We start from the raw sequence: 20,815 nt of genomic DNA, 5'->3' as shown, positions 1-20,815 counted from the left end.
GTATAATACAAAATATATTCTTTAATTGTGCTTATGTACATGTATATTATGATTTGTTATGTAGATTTTTTTTAGATTAAATATCAAAATTATTCTTCTTCTGTATTTCTGCCTTAGCAGTTTGATTCATTATTTATTAGAGCAGTTCTACAATAAATGTATTATTATTTAAAATGATCACAGATCTATTGTTCAAAGTGGAGGTGGTGTGACCAGTGCCATGTCATGATATACACCTCCTACACCGTCAGTCCTAAGGTCTCCCTAAATACCTGTATGTAGAAAAATTGCAGTATTTTTTGAGGAAAATAGAAATACAAATTAAATAATTGTGAATGATGGCTGATTGTGTGGCCAGCTGGGTGGCTGGTCATTATGCTATCATGATGATGGGTCTATTTTGATGTGGAGGCCTGGGGCTGTAAAAGTCCCATCTGCCCCATTGTTAATCTGGCCCTGCTTGATACTAGTGTATTGATGCTGATAAACTAAACACAGTCACTGTAAGGAAACAACCAATAAATATTCAAACATAAACTACTGTAGTTGTAGAGAGTAGTCAGGGAGCATTTTTAACTGGAAACCTATATTAAAATAGCGTTTGATAATTCCCATTCAGTTGGATAAGAAGTCATACTTACAGTTTGTATATATAGGCTGTCTGAATGGTTTTCCTTTTGAGAATACAAAAGCAATAATTAGACAATTTAAAGTGCCCAGCAGCCAAACAGTGGTGTTTTCATAGCTCTGGAACTCAGACTGTGCAGGCTGGCCCTGTGTAGTAGAATTACTACTACTACTTATGTTATACGAGTAAGTCTCATTAACTGGATTGCAGGCCCTGTGGTTAGAAAATAAAAAAGTGTATTATAATTTTTGAAGATTTTGTAAGAAAACATAAAATAAGTGTTTCTACAAATTTGTAGCATCCATTAATTTGAATAAAGCACCATAATCAATTATCCACCGTGAGAATGTGCTGGCATTTTTTTTTATTACCCATGTTCTTTGGGAAGTGAATTATTTAAGGTTTTATCATCTATACTAGCACAATAGATGAAGATGATAATTTTCAGCCATAATCAACTGAAACAATACAGTACTGGACATTACAACTAGAGATGAGCGTATTCAGTTTCCTGGAAACCGAACCCACCCGAACTTACCTGCTCTGGGTAGATCCGGGTCCTGGCTCGGATCTTTTCACCTGCTCCAGATTCAAAAACAGGGCAAAACACCTTTGCAATGTCAGATCTCTTGTGTGTTTTGGAGTGCAGACTGTCGGATCCAACCAGCAGACACTACCATGGTAACAGACCGCTGGATGTGGAATGCTTCGGTCAGGGGTAACAATATAAGCGTTTCCCCTGGCTGTGGCATTACATCCCAGCTAGAAAGCGTAATTTATCCCCCATATTTTAAACAACCAAGAATGGCTAAGGAGCCCGGTGCTGGTTGTGTAAAATAAATGTTGTTTTCCCCCCTCATTTTACACAACCAGGACCAGCTTAGGTGCTCGGTGCTGGTTGAGCCATAGAAGGACCCCATGGATTTTTTTTCCAATTTAATACAGATCCAAAAGTTAATCGAGATCCAAAACAAAAACATGGAGGTTGGCTCACATCTCTAATTACAATGTGTAATCTGTATCAGGGGGTCAGTCTTTTGCTCGTAATCATGCTCAGGCATCAGGGCCGGCCCAAATCAATTGAAGCCCTAGGCAAGATTTTGGCTGGAGCCCCCTAACACTGCCACTAGTTCCACCCAGCAACACCCATTACCCCTCTAGCAATAATCATCCAGAGAGATGTAACTAGACATTTTGGTGCCCTGTGCCAGTAAGAATATTGGTGCTCCCACCCCCCATATTTTAAATAGGTACAGCGAGTGCTGGCCGCACAATAGTAACCCCAATTCAAATTACACCACACAGTAGTGCAACCTTATTCACATTACATCACAGGATAGTGTCCCTTATTCATGTTACGTCACACAGTAGTGTCCCATATTCACATTACACGACATCTAGTGTCCTTTAGTCATGTTATGCCACACAATAGTACCCCTTTACCTTATACACGTTACGCATCACAATAGTGTCCCTTATTCCCATAACACACAGTAGTTATTCAATTACAAAACCCCGTATTGCTCCTTATTCACATTACACCACATGGTAGTGTCTTTTATACACTTAACGCCACAAGTAGTGCACCTTGTACACATAATGCCACAGAGTAATATCCCTTACACATTATGTCACACATTAGTAATGCACTTATACACAATGCCACACAGTAATGCCCCTTACACATTATGCCTCACATTGTTACACCCCAACCTCCCCGCACCTCCTGCGCAGCACTCACTTGGCTAATAAAACTGTGATCTCATCACCTCAGTCTCCCTGGACTTTGCAGTTACTATGCTCAGCTCAACTGTGTGTCTCTTTGCAGACAGGCTCAGCCTGCTGGATTCCGCAAAGGCCCATGGGAGGAGCTGTGGCTGGGCATGTGCAGCAGCCCTCCTCCAGTGGCCATTTTTGTTACTGCCTGCTGCCCTCACTGCATCTGCTCCCCACTGCAGCTGCTGCTAGCTGTATGAGCTGCCGCTTGAAAGGAGCTGAGCTGAGAGCTCCGATCACGGTAAGGCAGCCAAAGGAGAGCCACTGACGCTGTCCGCCCGTCCATGTCCCGCCACTGCTAGCTGTCAAGCTGAGCCGGCCCTAGGCTTGGAATGCATGCCCCTAGGCAATTGCCTAGATTGCCTATGCCTAGGCCCGCCTCTGTCAGGCATAATGATTTAGGATGGCGAGCGATAGTAGAAACTGCTACCATTAGTGGCGGGGTCTTTTGTGCAAAAAAGGCCATGCCAGTGTTCACTACTGAGGGACAGTAATTTTACAGCATGAAAAAACTAATGCAGCTGTTAGTACAAAAGGACTAAATGACTGATTTTTCACCAAATTCAATGATCAGTTAGTTCAGCAATCCCAAAATAATCAAATAAATCTTTAACATGAATGAATACATGTCAATGTTAATAATTCATGTTAATACAGTGGTGGCATGGAGTGGGGGGGGGGGGGGCGTGATGGCCGCCATCCAGATCAATATGTTCTGTGGCACTACACAGTAAAACAAACACAACGCTGCTGGCGCCAGGTAGTACATTCAATGACAGTGAATGTACTACCCAGCAGCGGAGTGTTTTTTTTAGCAGCCAATAAGACTCAGACAGATTCTTATTGGCTGTTGCACCCAGGGCTAGAGCCGGGCTGGAACTCACTCATGAGCTCTGTCTTCCAGCTCCCGCAGTGGGTGAAGGGAGAGACGTCTCTCCCATAGTGCTGAGCGGGAGGAGTGGACAGCGGCGAGCGCAGGAGCGGGGATTCAGGCAAGTATAGTTTTGTGTGCCTTATGTGTAAGGGACACTACTACTGAGGGAACTTCATAAGGGGCACTCCATAAGGGGCACTACTACTGGGGGCATTGTATAAGGGGCACTACTACTGGGGGCATTAAGGTGCATATGGGATGCAAAGAATGTTCCAAGAGTGACGAGAAATGGTGGCATATGTTGACATGCCCCATTTTTCAATGGCCACACCCACTTTTTCTCCCCACCCCTTCGGCACATGCACACAGTGGGGGGGGGGGCGACATTTTTAATCTTGCTCTGAGCGCCAAAGATCCTAGTTACGCCACTGCCCCACAACAACCATGTACTGGTCTGCCTGGGCTGGTGTTAACTATGACACAGGGGACTCTAAATTTGTGATCTCCCTGTTATTAACTAAGGACCTTAAGCTTTAGGGCCCTGGTGATATCCTTGAATCAAGTATACCACCACTCTAATTAAATATGGCTGCACCGCACTTACTGTAAGGTATATACACACACACAAATCCACTTACTAGATCACCTAACTCAATGTGTTTAATTACAGGCAATTCATCAGATGAAACTCTGGGCCTGATTCAGACCCACTTGCGAGTGCATAGCGCTTGCAAGCGGGTCGGTGCGCAAGCCCCGGAGCGAGTGAGACCTTCACTCGCTCCTGAGCTCGCAGCAAAACGCTGTGGCTGTCGATGTTGATCGACAGCTCGCCCTGTTTTGTAGGCGGGTAGGGGGGATGGCTGAAAAAACGGAGGCAATCCCGAAGGAACGCCTGCAGTTTGTGGGCGGCCCTACTGACATCACTCGTGATGTCAGTAGTGGACTTCCGGCTCTATTAGAGCTGGAAGTCCACTTGGCATTGCGAGTGCTGAGACCCTACCACAAGGGTCTCCTTGCAATACCGATGGTCGCGATAATCACGACCATCGCCAGGCCGCTCACACAAGCTGTGGGTTGTCACCCACAGCTGTGCGAGCAGCCTGGAGGCTGGAATTAAAAAAAATAGGGATGCGCTGATTCAGAGCGAGCGCACGCAAATAACCTGCGCCTGTGATTCAGGTCCCCTGATTTTAGCCCATAAAAAGTAAAACATTACTAGTCTGAATGCAAATCTTGACTCCAAACATACTGCAGACCAAAATGTACACCTATTCTTAGCCCTGAAACCTCATATTCCAGCTAAGAAATACATTTTTGTAGCAATCCTAAAATTTAAAAAGACAAAATCTTCAAAATACAATAATTTCAATTAATATTACTGAAAATGTGTAAGACGTGCATCTGTGTTCTATGGGCCTGATTCAGGCTTGTACGCTTAAACAGATGTTTTGGCAATGGAGTAATTTTTGTTCACTGCACATGCGCAAAACACAGAGGAGTGCCTCACTGCGCTCGCGCAGCCTGGACAATGAGACGGCAATCACAATTTCTCTTTCATCGTAAAGGCCCGAGTAGACCATTGTGAATTTCCGGGTGGAGTCGGGGAGTGTTCGCATGAGTGTGCCATGGGTGTGTCTGAACACAGCACATACGTGTTATAGTTGTAAATTTGAGGCACCTTGTCTGAGTAGCTCTGGGCTTACGCAGAACGTGACACAAATAATGATTGATATAGTGAACCATCGATCATCTGTGCACTTCGAACAACTGCAGATGCAATTATTAGCTCACTTTGCTGTTTTACTAATACATTGGTTTTATAACCACTTTCATTGCCCACAAATGATATGAGTGTTTCTCTGCTTTCATTTTGTAAACATCTTTTATTTGTAATTAACTCATTTAAAATGACTTCAGGATCTCTGCATCTAAAAAAAGACTCCTATACACACCAAGCTAATGTTAACAGCCAATTTGATTCAACCATATACAGTACTAACACATTTCCAACAGTTACTGTGAAATGTCAATATTCCTTTAGTAACACAAAAGCTTCTATTGTTGCCAAATTACCTGCAAATGTTATCTAGAAATTGTGAACATTTAAACAATAGTCTGGAACATGTGATTCTTATCCGTTTCTCAGCACCTTACAAGTATTGTGGATGCATATATTTCCTGTGAAGCCAGACCTTATTAATGGGGAAAATCATTTGTCTATAACACGAAAAACCCCATCATACTTTGGCCACGTTTCCCAACCTAGTATGTTTGTATACACAAAAAAAGCCCTTAATTTATCTTAACCGACACACTCATGGAGATAACCCTTATAATTTTGTAAAAATGATCAAACATAATAACATTGATTTACCTTATAGAAAAAGCATGCACAAAAATCAATATTAATTCTAAGTATTACCACACATACAACATTGTTTTCAAAATAAATATATATATATTTTTTGTATCACTCCAATTAGTATTTGAACAAGTTTTTTATATTAAAAAACAAGCACTTGAAATGCCTGTCAACTACCTACTCCAAATGCAGCACAACCAGAAAACTGTTGGTGTGAGATTCAAGAAGGTATGATCGAAAAGACAATGGCAACATTTTCATAACTAAATATGTGGCATCTCGGCAATTATCTGGCAAAAAATCACAGTATAGTCACTTGCATCGCAGCAGGCTGAGCTCCGCAAGGGGGCTGCTTCATGTGCGAACTTCTTATGCCCTGGCCATGAATGAGATCTGCCTAACCAGTGCTGGGGAATGGTTCTACTGCTGGAGGGCTGTGCGGCTTTTGCCATATCTGTTTCCAGACCAGGCAGTTTGGCAACAGTCTCCCTCAGTCCTTGGAATAGAAGAGCAGACTGCTCCTGCATGCTAGATTTAAAGATGTACTCCTGATGAGTACATGGAGAAAGGGGTAACTGGTGCAGGTTGATGGCACTGATAATGTTTATGGTGGCCTTCATTGTGCCGCCGCACGCACCTGTCAAACAAAACACCTGGAGTTGGGAGCCTCCCCTGAAAAAGGGGGAAAATAATGGTGGTTGTTTTTCCAGGAACACTCCAAAAACAAGCAAAATATTTAATCAATAAAAAATTTTATTTTTTACTCACAGTAAACTCCCTTCCTAGGAGTCCATCTGCATTTGGGGGACACTGCATTACAGCTGGGTTAGAGTGTGGCTCAAGGTGTTTGGCACTAAAAGAGTTAAAAACAAACTCTAACCCCTCCCACCTTCCCCCTCCAGCAGCTCTTCAGTTTTTGTTTAGCAAAGCTGCATGGAGGAAGTATAGAATCAAAAAAAGAACCAAAATCTACAGACATATAAAGAACTAAATAATGCCATAGCAAAATCAGGGAGGGATCCCAAGTCCAGGCAAATACAATGCGATATTTACAATTTTTGCATCCATTATGTATCAGTTGTAAACATCGCATTGTCTTTGCTTGGACTGCGTGATTTGGATTTTCTTCAATTAAATTGTACTATTTTTTCATCTCTTTTTGGAATAATTTCTTGTTGTTTACTGGAGAGATGATGCTGATATATAATTTTATGTTTTAAAGAGACATTACTTGTGAACATGCAGCACTAGATTTTGTATATTTATATTTTTACATGTGCCATTACCGGGATACACTTCCCATTATTACAAGTAATTGCGAATATTGTGGTCTAAAGAAAATTACAGACTTTATAATCAAAAGATAAGTGTTATTCCTTGTTTTAATATAAGGCGCAGAGGGGCAGTTCCTATTTGTATTTTCTTATGACATTTTTCCCAACAGTTGCATACACCAAAGGACAGAGACATAAGTCAAATGCAGAAGTGACCGAACCATTGACTGGAGGTCCTGAACCTTCTGTGGGGGAAGAAATACCCGCTGACAGTGGGTGTCGAATAAGAGACCAAGAACACCATTCTTTGATATGGAGTAAACTTGGACTTGGGAAAGTTCACAATCCAACCAAAAGACTGAAAGTGTTCAATGAATTGTGCAAATGTTGCTGCAAAAGGACTCTGAAGGAACCTTGAGTAACATGAAGATATGGAACATTGTTTACTCCCGCATGTCTCAGCAAAGACACCATACCTTAAATAGTACCTACCAATCAGTGTGCCATTGCCATCATGAGGCCGCAATCTTCAGCAAGCATGAGCCTTCACGGCGGTTATGGACCACAGGCTGGGGCTTGCATCCCGTTCATTAATAACTGCATTAAGGTGGGGGCGTACTACTGAGTGTAGAGGCACCCATGTCGGGAGCTACAGCCCTGGCATTCGATTGTGCAGTTGGAGAGGAAATGCGCAGGCAGCCGTAGTTCTGGAAAGGTCAGTGATTAATAGTCGTAAGTGTATTCTTTGATAAATAATATATGGATATATATTTTGATATATATATAATAGTTTTTAGAGGTGGTGGTGGTGGTCTGCAGTGTGCAGGAATGCTCATAGAAAGTTTGCATCTGTAGCCTGAGGCCATTTTGTGTACACACATGGTTGATAGAGTATTCTGATATTCATAGGGCCCCATTTATCAACATATAAATACCAGCGGCATATTTCATTTAGTATCACAGTGATACAAACAAACATGCTACCGGTATGCAGCTTTGCTTACCATGCCGGTGAGGTCCAGCAATGTCCCCTTCCTCATCAGCATCCTCAGCTCAGGTGCTGGTAGCCTAACGCTGCAAGCGATTGGTTTATATGTTATGCGTATGCATGAGTCAGTCTGCGTATGTGCATGACCGTTTTACCCCATGGGGACCATATCGCTTTTGCCATTTAAAAGGAGAGCGATACAGTGACAAACAGTGGTAATCCGCTGTTTGTTAAATATTGAAAAGATGACATAACCCCTTTAGCGAGTGCTAAAGGGAATATGTATAGCTAATAAATGGAGCTCCAAGTATTTCATATATGTAGCAGAACAGTCTTTTTTTTCTCCAAAAAAACACAATTTTGTCCTGTCCTGTCCTGTTTGTGTGAAATGTATTTATCCTGCAAGAGTTTATTTTTTTAAGGAGATTACATGTGCAATTACTGTATAGTAACATTTCTGTTTCTGTTGCGGTCTTCACAAGGAACCAGCTGAAGCCGGTTCCTTGCTGAAGCCCAAAGATGGAGAATCCCTCTCCCCTGGCCATGCCACCACACCTGCCAAGTCCTGCAATTTTCCCCTGTGCCCATCACCATCTATCTTATGGATGGGAAATGGAGCCCATTGTAGGAGGCAAAGATATACATTTTTAATTCTGTGCACACATAAACAGAGATAGGAGGCCCACAATTGTGAAGTACATTTAAAAAGTCAAATCTGATCAAGTCATGCGCTGCTTGTGATATTTGTATATATCACTACTTTATATGTGAGTGGTTCTTAATCGTTTTTCAGTAAGATTTGACTTTTTAAATGCACTTTACCATTGTGCACCTCCGATCTCTTTTTATGTATGCACAGAAACCTTTGGGAAGAGATCTCCTAGACAACAAAAAACAGATATCACCAGGACTTTTATTTGCCATATTTAATACTGCGCAATATAGGAATATTTGTATGTATTTATTTTTTTTATTCTATTTACGTTTTCTTTGCAAAAATTAATAATCTACAGAATGAAATACAATTTTAGGCATATGCTTTCATGGAGCCTGGTGGTTAAAAAAACACAAATCTAAAAATACACCATTTACAACAATACAAAAACATGTTTGTAAGTTTACTGCGCAAAATACAGAAGGTCCCTGTAGCACACGTTAGCATGCAGTTTCTGTGGAAAAACTCAAATAAACTTTAACATTTAACTGGTAATTCACTTATAAGAGGCAACAGGCACTAATATTATTTCAATACTTGTAAGCTTTCTTTGAACGTAATTTTTAATCCTTTGGCCTGAACCAGTTATTCAGTGATTTCAGTCTTCACAGACAAATTGTCAGTCTACAGATGCTGCAAAAATTGTGGGTATTCTTTGCAAAATACCAACAAAAAGAGCAACAGAAAAGCATGAAGATGGTGCATCACCCAAATGCAAATACCAACTGTTATATCAACAAGATGTGGAGAGCGCCTGGCTTTATAGCAGTATCCTTTTTCGTAGACCGCTTCTCTGTGTATTTTGACCGGGTTGGGTATGAATTGCCAGCGGTCGGGATGCCGCTGGTCAGAATACCGACAACGGCATCCCAACACCCATAGGTAAGTATGCTAGCACTAACCTTAACCTCTACCTTAACCCTCCCTCCACGGTGCCTAAACCTAACCTCCCCCTCCCCGCACCCTAATCCTAACCCTCCCCAGTGCCTAAACCCCCCCCCCTTCCCTAGTGCCTAACCCTAACCCTCCCTTAACTGCTGATATTAACCTTTGGGATTCTGGTGGTCGGGATACTGGTGCCAGGATTTCGGCGCCAGGATTTAGACAGATGCCGACTACATCCCATTTTGACCAGTTGGTGATATTAACTATTAAAAACATAAAATGTGTTTAGTCCTGCCACTATTTTCTACCAGTCATAAGAGGAATCATTTGCTCAATGTGGCTTATATTACTGCATAATAATTTGGCTTGTATTACATGTAATACACATACTTATAATACATAGCAAAGGAAAGAAAAGCGAATGAAAATAATTATCATGGAAAGTATAAAAATTACTGTTTTCTTAATATAAACAGTTATGACCCCATACATAAAAATAAAATATAAGTGATAACCCCCATTTATTAGTAGAAATGTTTTATTTGTTTCTGGTTATGGTACTGTTGATATTTTTGAAATTTACTATGATAAATAAAGAGATTAAAAAAAAAGAAAATAAAGAGGATAAGATAATACAAGAGCAATATAAATAGCATCCTCAGGGAAAGGGGAATATACAAATTTTTACTTATACCCCTTTCATACTGACGACCTGGGAAATACACAGGTCTATCAACCTGTTAATTTAACGGGGCTCAGTCCACACCCCTGGTACAGAGCAGGGCAGTGGATCCGGGACTCCAACCTGGGTCTGCCCCTTTCACACATATTATACAGTAGTCCTGGGTTGGTGCACCTGCCCAGGCAAAAAGTCGGGTATTTAGGCTATGTGTGAAAGGTATTCGTATTCATGAAAGTGAGCTTATGAAATAAACAGAAAAATAATACAACAATACGCGATATATTTTATGCAACAGTATACTTTTGAATAAACTTATGTCCCCTCAACGATATTTACCTTTTAAATAGGATCTACTAAAATCGGGAAAGAATAGTAAACAAACACTCCCCCTTTGAGGCCAGAACGGAATTCTGAAAGATCACCAATGTAATATTGGCAGGGCTGAAAACAGAGGACAGGTAGGATAAAAGATGGTACAGAATTATCAGTGGCGTCACTAAGGGGGTGCAGGCCACATTGGGTGTCACCAAAATAGCAGAGCTGCTCTGCTATTTTGGTATCACTCCCTCGGATGGTGTCACTAAGAAGCGCTGCAGCAGGGTGATGGGTGACGCGTGTGCACATCATCCACACTGTGCTGAGAGGGGCTTCCCAGCAGCTCCAGTGCTGAGCAAGCCCCCAGAGTGACTAGGATGGGGTGTGACACACGGTCATGTCCACAAAATGCGACACCAGTCAGCGTTGTCTTGCAAGCACGAGCTACGCACTTCGACATGCGAAAGGGGTCAGAGAGTGCCTCATCAGATGTCACCAAACCAGGCAATGCCTCTGGGCACCATTATACAAACTGGATGATGCCTTGACAAGCTATATATAAAATGTAGACATGTTATATGCAAACCAGTCAACAGGGTGAACTACAGTGATATACTGTTACGTTGCTAAATGCTCTCATGCAATCTAATACTGATTGAACGTGTCCACTCCTGTATGTTACAGGCTGATGTAATGTGTTGTGTTACATTTCGGGCTGCAGGGCCATAATACTTAAAGTCTGTTGTCCACCGGGCAGGGTTACCACTTATCTGGAAATTCTCTGGACATTTCAGAAATGGTAAAATCTGTTAAGAGCCTGTAAGCCTGGTCCTCCCGGATGAGTGTTGTCCTGAATTCTCGGTCCTTCATGAAGCTCTGCCACTGCGTACCCATGTCATGCCTTTATCTGCCCACATCAACCCTCCACCACCCACATCACACCTGGCACCCTATGGTCCCCCATGGCTCTCCTTTTCCTGCCTCCTCTGACTCACAATTAGTGAGTCTTAAGCGGATAACTGACAATGTGCCAACCCAGCAACACGGCATAATGATAGAACATTATATTACATCTCCGTACACACTACGCGATCCACCGTATGGTAACGTGATATATCATTAAATGCTTAATGTAACAAAACATCAGGGTCAGAGTCCCTGTTACCAGGCTGTGTCAACTCACGATCATCTGTGTCTTTCCTGGCCAGGTATATGGTCATCCACCTGCACACCTGGCTGGTGTTTTGCTCCTGGCAATTCCCACTATTCTGGGACATGAATTCCGCCATCTTGGATGTGATCACATTACTTTTTTTTCTAAATCAGGTTCCTGCAACTATGGTCACATGCTCAAAATTATAACAAAAATCTGACTGATAAATCACCCAAATAATAGACCTGACTGAGGCAGGCAACTTTGGGTGAAGCAATTCACAGATCACTATGATTTGTGCTGGCTTTTCAAGGTTAAAAGCATATGAAAAACAGTGTGGTTTCTCCCCAAAAAATCCATAACCAGCCCTGAACCTTTCAGCCTGGTCTGCTCATGGAATATCAGGGGGAAAAAACGGTGTTTGGTCCATCCTATTTTCCATTACATTATAGCAGCGAGACACACAGTTGGAGTCCCTTTTCCATAATGTAGACCAACCCTATCCAGGTCAGCCCTGGGCTGGCAATTCTCAGAAAGTAGGGACCTCAAAAATAAATTGGGGTCCCCCTCCTGAGGATTAACCAGCTTTGGACTATTCCCTGCACTCCTGGTGGTGGTTGGTGCAGGGTTAATGTGTTAAAGTTAGAAAAAAATATTGTTCTTTACAGTGGATGGGTCTACAGGTCCCAGCAAGCCTACCCCAGCATGCAGACACCTGTAGAACTACAAGAATTACGGCTGGTTAATCCTTGGGAGGGGGACCCCAAATTATTTATATGCACAGACTTAAAACATTATCTGCTTGTGTGCCCCTCTCAATCAGGCCCTCTATGTTTTCAAATAGATTATATTATGTACACCATTACTAAACTCATCTCTGTTGACCTTTTAGGGATAAAGCTTCTTTTAGCCCTACCATTCCTTGCTGTTATTCCTTCCACAATGTTCCTGTTTTGGGGTTAATGCATAGTAAATCCACATATATTTAAGAAAGACACCATTATTTTTTTTACTTTAATAATTGGGTAATGTATATATTTCAGTAAAAGAATCAATAGTGCATCTCCTGGGATGTAGTAGACTTTGGGACAGGTGAAAGACAGTGCTTTTCTAGAGCCATAGTTGACATCGGGGCAGGCAATAGTGTATCTCCTGGGATGTAGCCGAGGTCGAGGCAGGCGGCAGGCTGTGCATCTCCAGGGATGAGAGATGTCAGGGCAGGTGGCAGACAGTACATTTCCTGGGACATAGAGTTTGGGACAGGCAACAGACAGTGCATCTCCTGGGACATAGCCGAGGTTGGGGCAGATGGCAGAAAGTGCATCTCCTGGGACATGGCCAAGGTTGAGCAGGCAACAGACAGTGCATCTCCTGGGACGTAGCCGAGGTCAGGGCAGGTGGCAGAAAGTACATCTCCTGGGATGTAGCCAAGATCGAGCAGGCAGCAGACAGTGCATTCCAGGGACATAGAGGTGGAGGCAGGCAGCAGACAATGCATCTCCTGGGATGTAGCTGAGGTCAGGGCAAGCAGCAAACTGTGCATCTCCTGGGATGTAGCAGACGTTGAGGTAGTTGGAACACAGTGCATCTCCAGGGACATAGCCGATGTTGGGGCAGGCAATAGGCAGTGCATCTCCAAGGATGACGGATGGAGCCAAGGTCTGGGCAGGTGGTAGACAGTACAACTCCTGGGACATAGCCAAGGTTGGGGCAGATGGCAGAAAGTGCATCTCCTGGGACATGGCCAAGGTTGAGCCGACAGCAGACAGTGCATCTCCTGGGACATAGCCGAGGTCAGGGAAGGCGGCAGACAGTGCATCTTCTGGGATGTAGCAGAGGTCAAGCAGGCAGCAGCCAGTGCATCTCCAGGGACATAGCTGAGGTTGGGGCAGGTGGCAGACAGTGCATCTCCTGGGATGTAGCCGAGGTTGAGCAAGCAGCAGACATTGCATCTCCAGGGACTTAACCAAGGACAGGGCAGGTGGCACTCTGTGCATCTCCAGGGATGTAAACTAGGTTGGGGGAGGCAGCAGACAGTGCATCTCCAGGGATGTACTGTCAGGTAGTAATTGCTTCTTTGAAAACTTCACTATGGGACAAAGGAATTTCCCATTTTTCATCTAGATCCATGGAGTCCTTGTGCAGTGTAACTGGGATGCTGTTTTTCCAGTCTCTGTCGCTGCCCAGTTAATTAAAGAGAAGGGGTGTTTTCACACATTGCCATTTACCCCGAGCCATAGGGATGGTTCCTTATGCAGGAGCTTTTCTATAATGTCCTTTTTTACAGGATCAGTAATCCCTTAATAAATTGGTTCTTGTGTAAGGATCATTGTGTTTACCACTGAAGCGGACTCGCCTTTAAAAGGGTACTTTTGTAGGGTGAGTAGATATAAAACCACTGTATGGCTGGGAAGTTATAATTTCTGGAACATTATAGCCATTGGTCCCACCAAGTACATTGGCATTTGTTTCTCCATATGCATTCAACAGGGCCAAACCAAAGTCTGTGATCTTAACATGACCATCTGTGGTTAACAAAAATGTTCTCCAATTTTAGGTCTGGGTGAAGAATTCCTCTTGAATGCATGAACTGCAATCCACAAACCAGTTCAGCAGCTATACATTTTATTGTAGTTGGGCCCACCAGCGAGGTTTTCACAAAATCGAACAGATCCCCCCGGACAGCCAATTTCATTACACAGTATAGATAGCTCTCTGTGTGGAAGGCTGCATAACCATGGATCATAAAAATGCTCTCATGTGCCATTTCAAGGACCCAACACTCAACCAAACTGCTCTCATGCTCTATTATTGCTCTCTTCTTTAAGATTTTTATTAATGCCCTCCTCTTTAAGATTTTCACTGCCACTCTTTCCCTATGAATAGCATCTGTTGCCAGCATCACTTTGCCATAACCTCCCTTTCCAAGCAGTGAGTGGAAAGTAAATTGTTCCACTGTTAAAAGGGACAGTGTCTGTGCTGTGATTGCAGAAGAGAGAAGCACTATGCCCACCTCCATTGCTGGACCGGTGGGATGCTTGGTTGGCCTCTGCTAATTGCTGTTATGAATTGATTTTTCTTCTTTTTACAAATCCAGCAAACCTCTCCCAGCATATCTGTATAGCTGCTTTGCGCAATTTCTTTTTGGTCATCTATTTTTTTAAAGGTTTGTCTGACCTGCCCAATGACTGCACCCCTCCCCTGGATATTCAGCAACGACAACGTTTCTCCTGTGTCTCACTCGCCAAAATCTGGGACATCTGCTGCATGCTCTTATGAATTGATCTCTTTTCTTTTTTAAAAATCCAGCAAACCTGTCCCAACCTCTCTGTAAACCTGATGCAAATGTGTAGTTTATTCTCACCTCTATCTTGGCTGGCTTTGCCTGGCCTGCCTCCTTTCCTCTGTGTCCCTCTGCTTTTTTGGCCTAGTTTCCTTGGTTTTTCCATCTCCGTGCTTTGTCTGGAGGTTTTTATCTCTTACTTGTTCCCATATTATGTCAGAAGACAATAGGGCTCTTCAAGAATAAAACAAACTTGCAGTATCACAAAATGTGACTGTACAGTTTGTAGCTTTTGAAAACAGAGCTTCAGGGGTTTCATTGGCTATACAAGTAGCTGTGTGATGTCATCAGTATTTGTTGTGAAGTCACATGCAGCTACAGTGTGCAGTTGAGCTTAGTCCTAAAGGTCACATACATTATGGCAGTTGATGTATATTAAAGTTTCATCCTGTCCAAACTCTAAATAGTAAAAGATAGATAAAAAGTCCTTATTTCCCCTATCTAGAAAGTGTTTGTGCCCATATTAAGACATTAAAATTAATAATTTATAAGAAAGATGACATTTTGGAGGTGGTATTAGACTGTATTGCTGTCAGTATTTATCACAATAGAGAAGCATTTAAAAGAGCCTTTTCTCTCAATTTTAGACAGTGGATTCCAGTCAGAAATATCACAGACTAATCTCTTTGTGATGCTTCCGGCTTTGTATTACAGAAAAATTACCAATAATTTACCAGGCTTAATTTTGACTTTGACAATTTTGGGCCTATTTTTCATAAACAGCCCTTTTGTGGCGATATGTGAGAAGCGTAAGATGTCTGCCTGACAGATATGTGACCCCACAGACCAATAGGAAGCTGCGGAGAGATGATTGGTTTGCACAGTCACAGTTCCACTGGGTGATATGCAGCATAGTAGATTTAGAGATGGATGATGATACACCACGCTGCGTTGGCGTAGTAAAAATATGCAAAAGCTGCAGGTGTCATCTTCATTAGAAAGACTCTCACCTGTGCCTTCTGTCTGATCTAGCCCCATTATTGGTAACACAGACCAGCTCTACCCCTTCCCCGCCACAAAAGATGCATTAGTATGGCAATCATGCTGTGGCTTAGGGAGCACTGTGTCCATCTTTGCATACAGAGATCTGCACATGTACTGTACAGTGTGGATCCTATGCATGTGCAGATCTCCAATCATCAGATATGCACAAAACAGTAACTGGTTTAGTGTCCATCTCAGAATCCGAGCCAAAGTATACACTATTAGGTGCTTTGTTCTTTCTTTATTTTTTCCATTTACTATAGATATTTAGATAGATATGCAAAGTGTTTGTATAGTGTTCAGTACAACAAACAGTGAATAACAATAGTCTACTAACAATTTAGAATTATGAGGCACTAATTAAAGTATGCTGAGAGTTGTTGAGCCAGCACTCAGTGATGTGTCTGATGCAATAACAAATTGAATTGGTCTGGTTACATTGGTAATTGAACAAAGGGAATGTTGGTATCAGAGATAAGGTCAGCAAACTAGAGATGTTTAGGTGCATGCAAATGCTGTGAAATGTTCTTTGGCTGCTTTTGCACAAATTACTGCATACGTGATCCAACTTTTTCAGCGTGCTATATCGCACAGAATCAAGCAAAGTTTGAGGGGTGGTGCACAAGAGAGAGTGCCAGACTTTTGCTCGCTCACATCTGGGGACGTTCAGTTGTGTATGTAGCAGTTTGTAACTGTGTACAGCTCTGAATCAGGTCCCATGTTCAACTAGGGGATCCAGTGGTTGTTCTTGCTACAATGGAGCCAAGTAGTACAGTAAAGGATGTAACGTTGGATGTGCAAGTGTCATTTCATATAAATAGTGTGTTTGATGCAGTGGTTCTCACACTCGCTCCTCAGGACCCCAAAGGGCTATTTCACACACATTGGTTTTAACCGGCCGGCAAAAAAACGTCAGTGTACTACTTTTAGTGAACTGTGTAAATAGATGGGTCCTTTCAGACGGCATGGTCATGGCACAGTCGCCGTGTTATAGCCGGGAATATCCGCTGACAAGGACGGCTGCCATGCAATCGCTGCAAGTCAGTGAAGTACATGTTGCTATGTTTGCTTTCACACACACACACCAGGTTTTTCTGAGCTTGCCTACAACTCCATCTTTTCCAAATGTTGTGGTACCTGAAAGTCAACATGATTGACAACTTTGACATAGATACTGAGAGGCTTATATCATTAGTAGACGCCAGACCAGTTTTATGGGACAAAACGTAAGATAGATTATATATATATATATATATATATATATATATATAACAGATAGAAATGCCACTCAAAAAGGTGTGGCAAGAGGTTTGCTTTGAATTGAAAGAAGATTTCAATATGTTGGGAGTAGAGATGTGCACCAACCCCCATGTTTTGGTTTTGGTTCTGTATATCCTTGTGTTTTGGATCTAGATTTGGTTTTGCCAAAAGCACCCCTTGTGTGTTTTGATTTTGGATCTGTATTTTTTTTTTAATTGATAAAATCTGCTAAAATCACATCATTTATTTTTTATTTATTCCTACAGTATTATTAACCTCAATAAACATTACATTTCCACTCATTTCCAGTCAATTTTGATCACCTCACAGCTCACAATATTATTTTCATCCAGTTTAGGCCCAAAATTTGCACCAAGCTAGCTGGCTGACTAAGCTAAGTGACAGCAGTGGGCGGCACAAACACGTGGCAGTTCAACTTCCAACATGGCACAACAGAAAACAAATGTTTTCATTATTCAAGAGGTCTGAGGGAGTTGGAGTATTTATGTAGTTGAAGGCAGGGACAGGAAGAGTTGATTGGTAGTAAATTTGATTACATTTTTTTATTCCAAAGCAAATTTATGAGGATGGGGAGGCATTTACAAAAAATATTTTACTCATTCACATCAGTCCTTGCCCCAGAAGAATCCTTGAGTGCTATGCCTGCTGCTGCTGGGAGTGGATTTTCATCCCAGAAGGGAACCAGGAAGACTACTAATAGTGCTTTCAAAACAATTGACTGTTAAACAATCCTTTGCAAAGATTCTACTTCCCTAGAAAGCATTTGCCAACCTGTACAAGGACATTAAAAAAACTTAGTGGCCTCCAAAATGCCATTGTACCCATTGTCCACTTAGCCACAGATATGTGGACAAGCCGAACAGAGCAAATGCAAGATTTAAGGTTTAAGTCTTACATTGTGTCTTTCTTGAGAATCCTTGAGGGATATACCTGCTGCTGCTGCTGGGAGTGGATTTTCATCCCAGAAGGGATGAGGACATGGCGCCTTTCTTCCCAACCGACACAGATCTTAAGAGAAGCAAAGAGTTGTTGGTAAGCAAATAGTCAGCTGAAGTGGCTCATGATGCAGTGGTGGCTTCTCCTTCAGTTTCTCCAGCAAGTGCATCTGCCGAGAAAAAAACTAAACTTTCTCTCAAAAAAAAACCCACTGATGATGCAGATGAGTCAACACAACCAAGTTTTTTTGTCTTGTGCCCAGGCATGACAATGGGCTTTTCCTTATCATGGACAACAACGGTTTCATCCACTGGTGCCTAATTTACACAAACAACATCCTCATCATCAACATCCTCAATAGTGTCAGCTACACGAATATCCTGCTCATCCTGGTGCATGTCCACAGAAGCATCCTCGATTTCTATGTCAGCATGTTCACTTGTGCTTACATCATCATAAGAGGCAAAACCACCAGTCATAAATAAAGGCCACTTCATGTGGTGAAACTGGCATATTGACAATTTTATGTCTTTCTGCAGCTAACTTTCCCTTTCATGTTTTCTTCTTTACCACTGTAAAAGATTGGTTCTTGATTTTAGATGCCCTGACTTAAGCCCTGTATTCCCTTGGGCATCGGCTTTAGTATATTATGTAGATGGACTAGTATCGTCATGACTGGTGGCACTGGCAGCAGCTACAGCACTAGTATGTGGTTCCTGCTCTCCTCTCAAGTCTTAACTGGTTGTTCTCCATATCACCAAACGAATGAAGTGTGGTACAGCACACACATCAATTTATGCCAATTTTAAATATTACACTGCGGTATCAATGACCTACAGTGTCACAAGATTTATGAATAAGAATAACACACTGCGCTATATAGTGTCACAATACTTGGACAATAAACTGCGGTCTGGCCGGCAGTGTCACCAAACAATAATAGTGCAGCTAAGTTGCTAACGCACACACACAAAATAAAAATATATATTTTTTTTTTTGTGGATTGATATTATTAATTTAATTTTACTTTTATTTTTTTCACAGTCGGGAAGAGCACCCCTGAATGAGGCAGCAGCCCCTTGATGAACAACACAGACAACACCCTTTCTTTATGGACAACAAAGCACACCTGCAGAGTGCGGACAGACCACCTGCAGAGTCACAAATATGTTGACAATAAATTGTGGTCTGGACAGCAGTGTCACCAAACAATAATAGTGGTGCTAAGTTGCTAACGCACAAAAAAAAAGCACCTTATTTTTTTTACACTGGGGAAAAGCACCCCTGGACAACAGCAGCCCTTTATGGACTGAAGCCCTAGCCACCTTGATGGACAGGACAACAACAACAGCCCTTATGTATAATAACACAGCAGCAGCCCCTTGATTGACAGGACAAGTGATACAGCAGCTGCAGCACCCACTGAAGCCCCCCTTTATATACTGCAGCCCCAGCCCCTTTAAGAACAACAAAGCACCAGCCTTCAGTCCCAGATCCCGACAGGACAAGTTGGACAACACACTGACACAGACAGTGACAGCAACACGTCTGTTCAGTTCACCATCCACACCCGGAGTGAAACTGGCGCCCATTACCGGGACCTTTATAGAATGGAAAACCCACAAGAATTAGACAGCAGGAGGATGACGTTTTGCCTCGTTTTGATATCAGAGTCACGCGGGAAAACCCAAGCCTAGCTCGGTTCTCGCCTCGGATCTGGAAGTTCGGGTGGGTCTGGTTCACTGAGAACAGGTCCCGCTCATCTCTAGTTGGGAGACGAGGATAAAGATATATATGGTTAGTAGTTTTATTTGTAGTACAGTTTTCAATTATGGTCTATAAACTAGTATTATCTTTGAATAGAGTTGCTGCGCATGCCTACTACATTAAGAAAACAAACTATAACATTAAAAACTTCTTAAAGCAGTTGCATGTGAAAGGCACTGATCGCCGGCAAAAAAACAGGCCGGATTTGGCCGTTTTTTTGCCTGCCCGGTCAAAACCAGTGTGTGTGAAATAGCCCAAACAGGTCACGTTTTCCAAGTCACCCAGCAGGTGCACAGGTGTACTCCTCACTTACTGACACATTTTAAAAGATCCGCAGGTGGAGCTAATTCTATCACTTGTGTTTCTGTGAGGATACCTCGAAAACGTGCACTGCTTGGGGTCCTGAGGACAGAGTTTGAGAACCTGTGTTATAATGTTCCTGCACCAGTTTGCTAGGATATTTAGGTTACTACTCTGATGATGGGGTAGATGTTCCAATTGGCTACATATCGGTCCAGCCCTTGGCACTTAAAATTTACAATATCCAGAGACATGCAAGTGCTGCCCGATTTCAGTTATTCTCTACTAAACACTGATTGGCTACATGTTGTTCTAATCCCACTTACTTTATCTTCTGCTTGTCCCTGTGGCCTTAGGCCCTCATTCAGAGCCGGACGCTCTGAGCAGAGTGCTCGCTCTGAATGAGGGCCGTCCTCCATAAAAATGGAGCTGTGTCACCACCCACAGCCTATACGTGCGTGCAGGTTGATGGTCGCGATGGTCTTGACCATCGCCACTGCGAGCCGGAGCCTGCGGTTGAGTTTCTCAACTGCAAGGCCCGGAGTGATTTTG

The 20,815-nt window shown here is 42.6% G+C and overlaps 1 protein-coding gene across 1 annotated transcript in view; it reads right to left on the bottom strand.

The window, feature by feature from the left end:
• ATP13A4 (ATPase 13A4) overlaps nt 1–20,815 on the bottom strand; it is a 178,474-nt gene that overhangs the window by 10,465 nt on the left and 147,194 nt on the right. Inside the window, exon 27 of the mRNA XM_088444816.1 lies at nt 642–841. Coding sequence (XP_088300942.1) covers nt 642–841 — 200 coding nt within the window. The remainder of the gene's footprint in view (nt 1–641; nt 842–20,815) is intronic.

The sequence above is a fragment of the Taudactylus pleione genome, unplaced genomic scaffold, assembly GCF_031769625.1.
Source record: "Taudactylus pleione unplaced genomic scaffold, aTauple2 ptg000372l, whole genome shotgun sequence".
In the NCBI taxonomy this organism is placed as follows: domain Eukaryota; kingdom Metazoa; phylum Chordata; class Amphibia; order Anura; family Myobatrachidae; genus Taudactylus; species Taudactylus pleione.
Note: the sequence above shows the minus strand (reverse complement) of the source record. Positions and strands in the feature narration are given on the sequence as shown.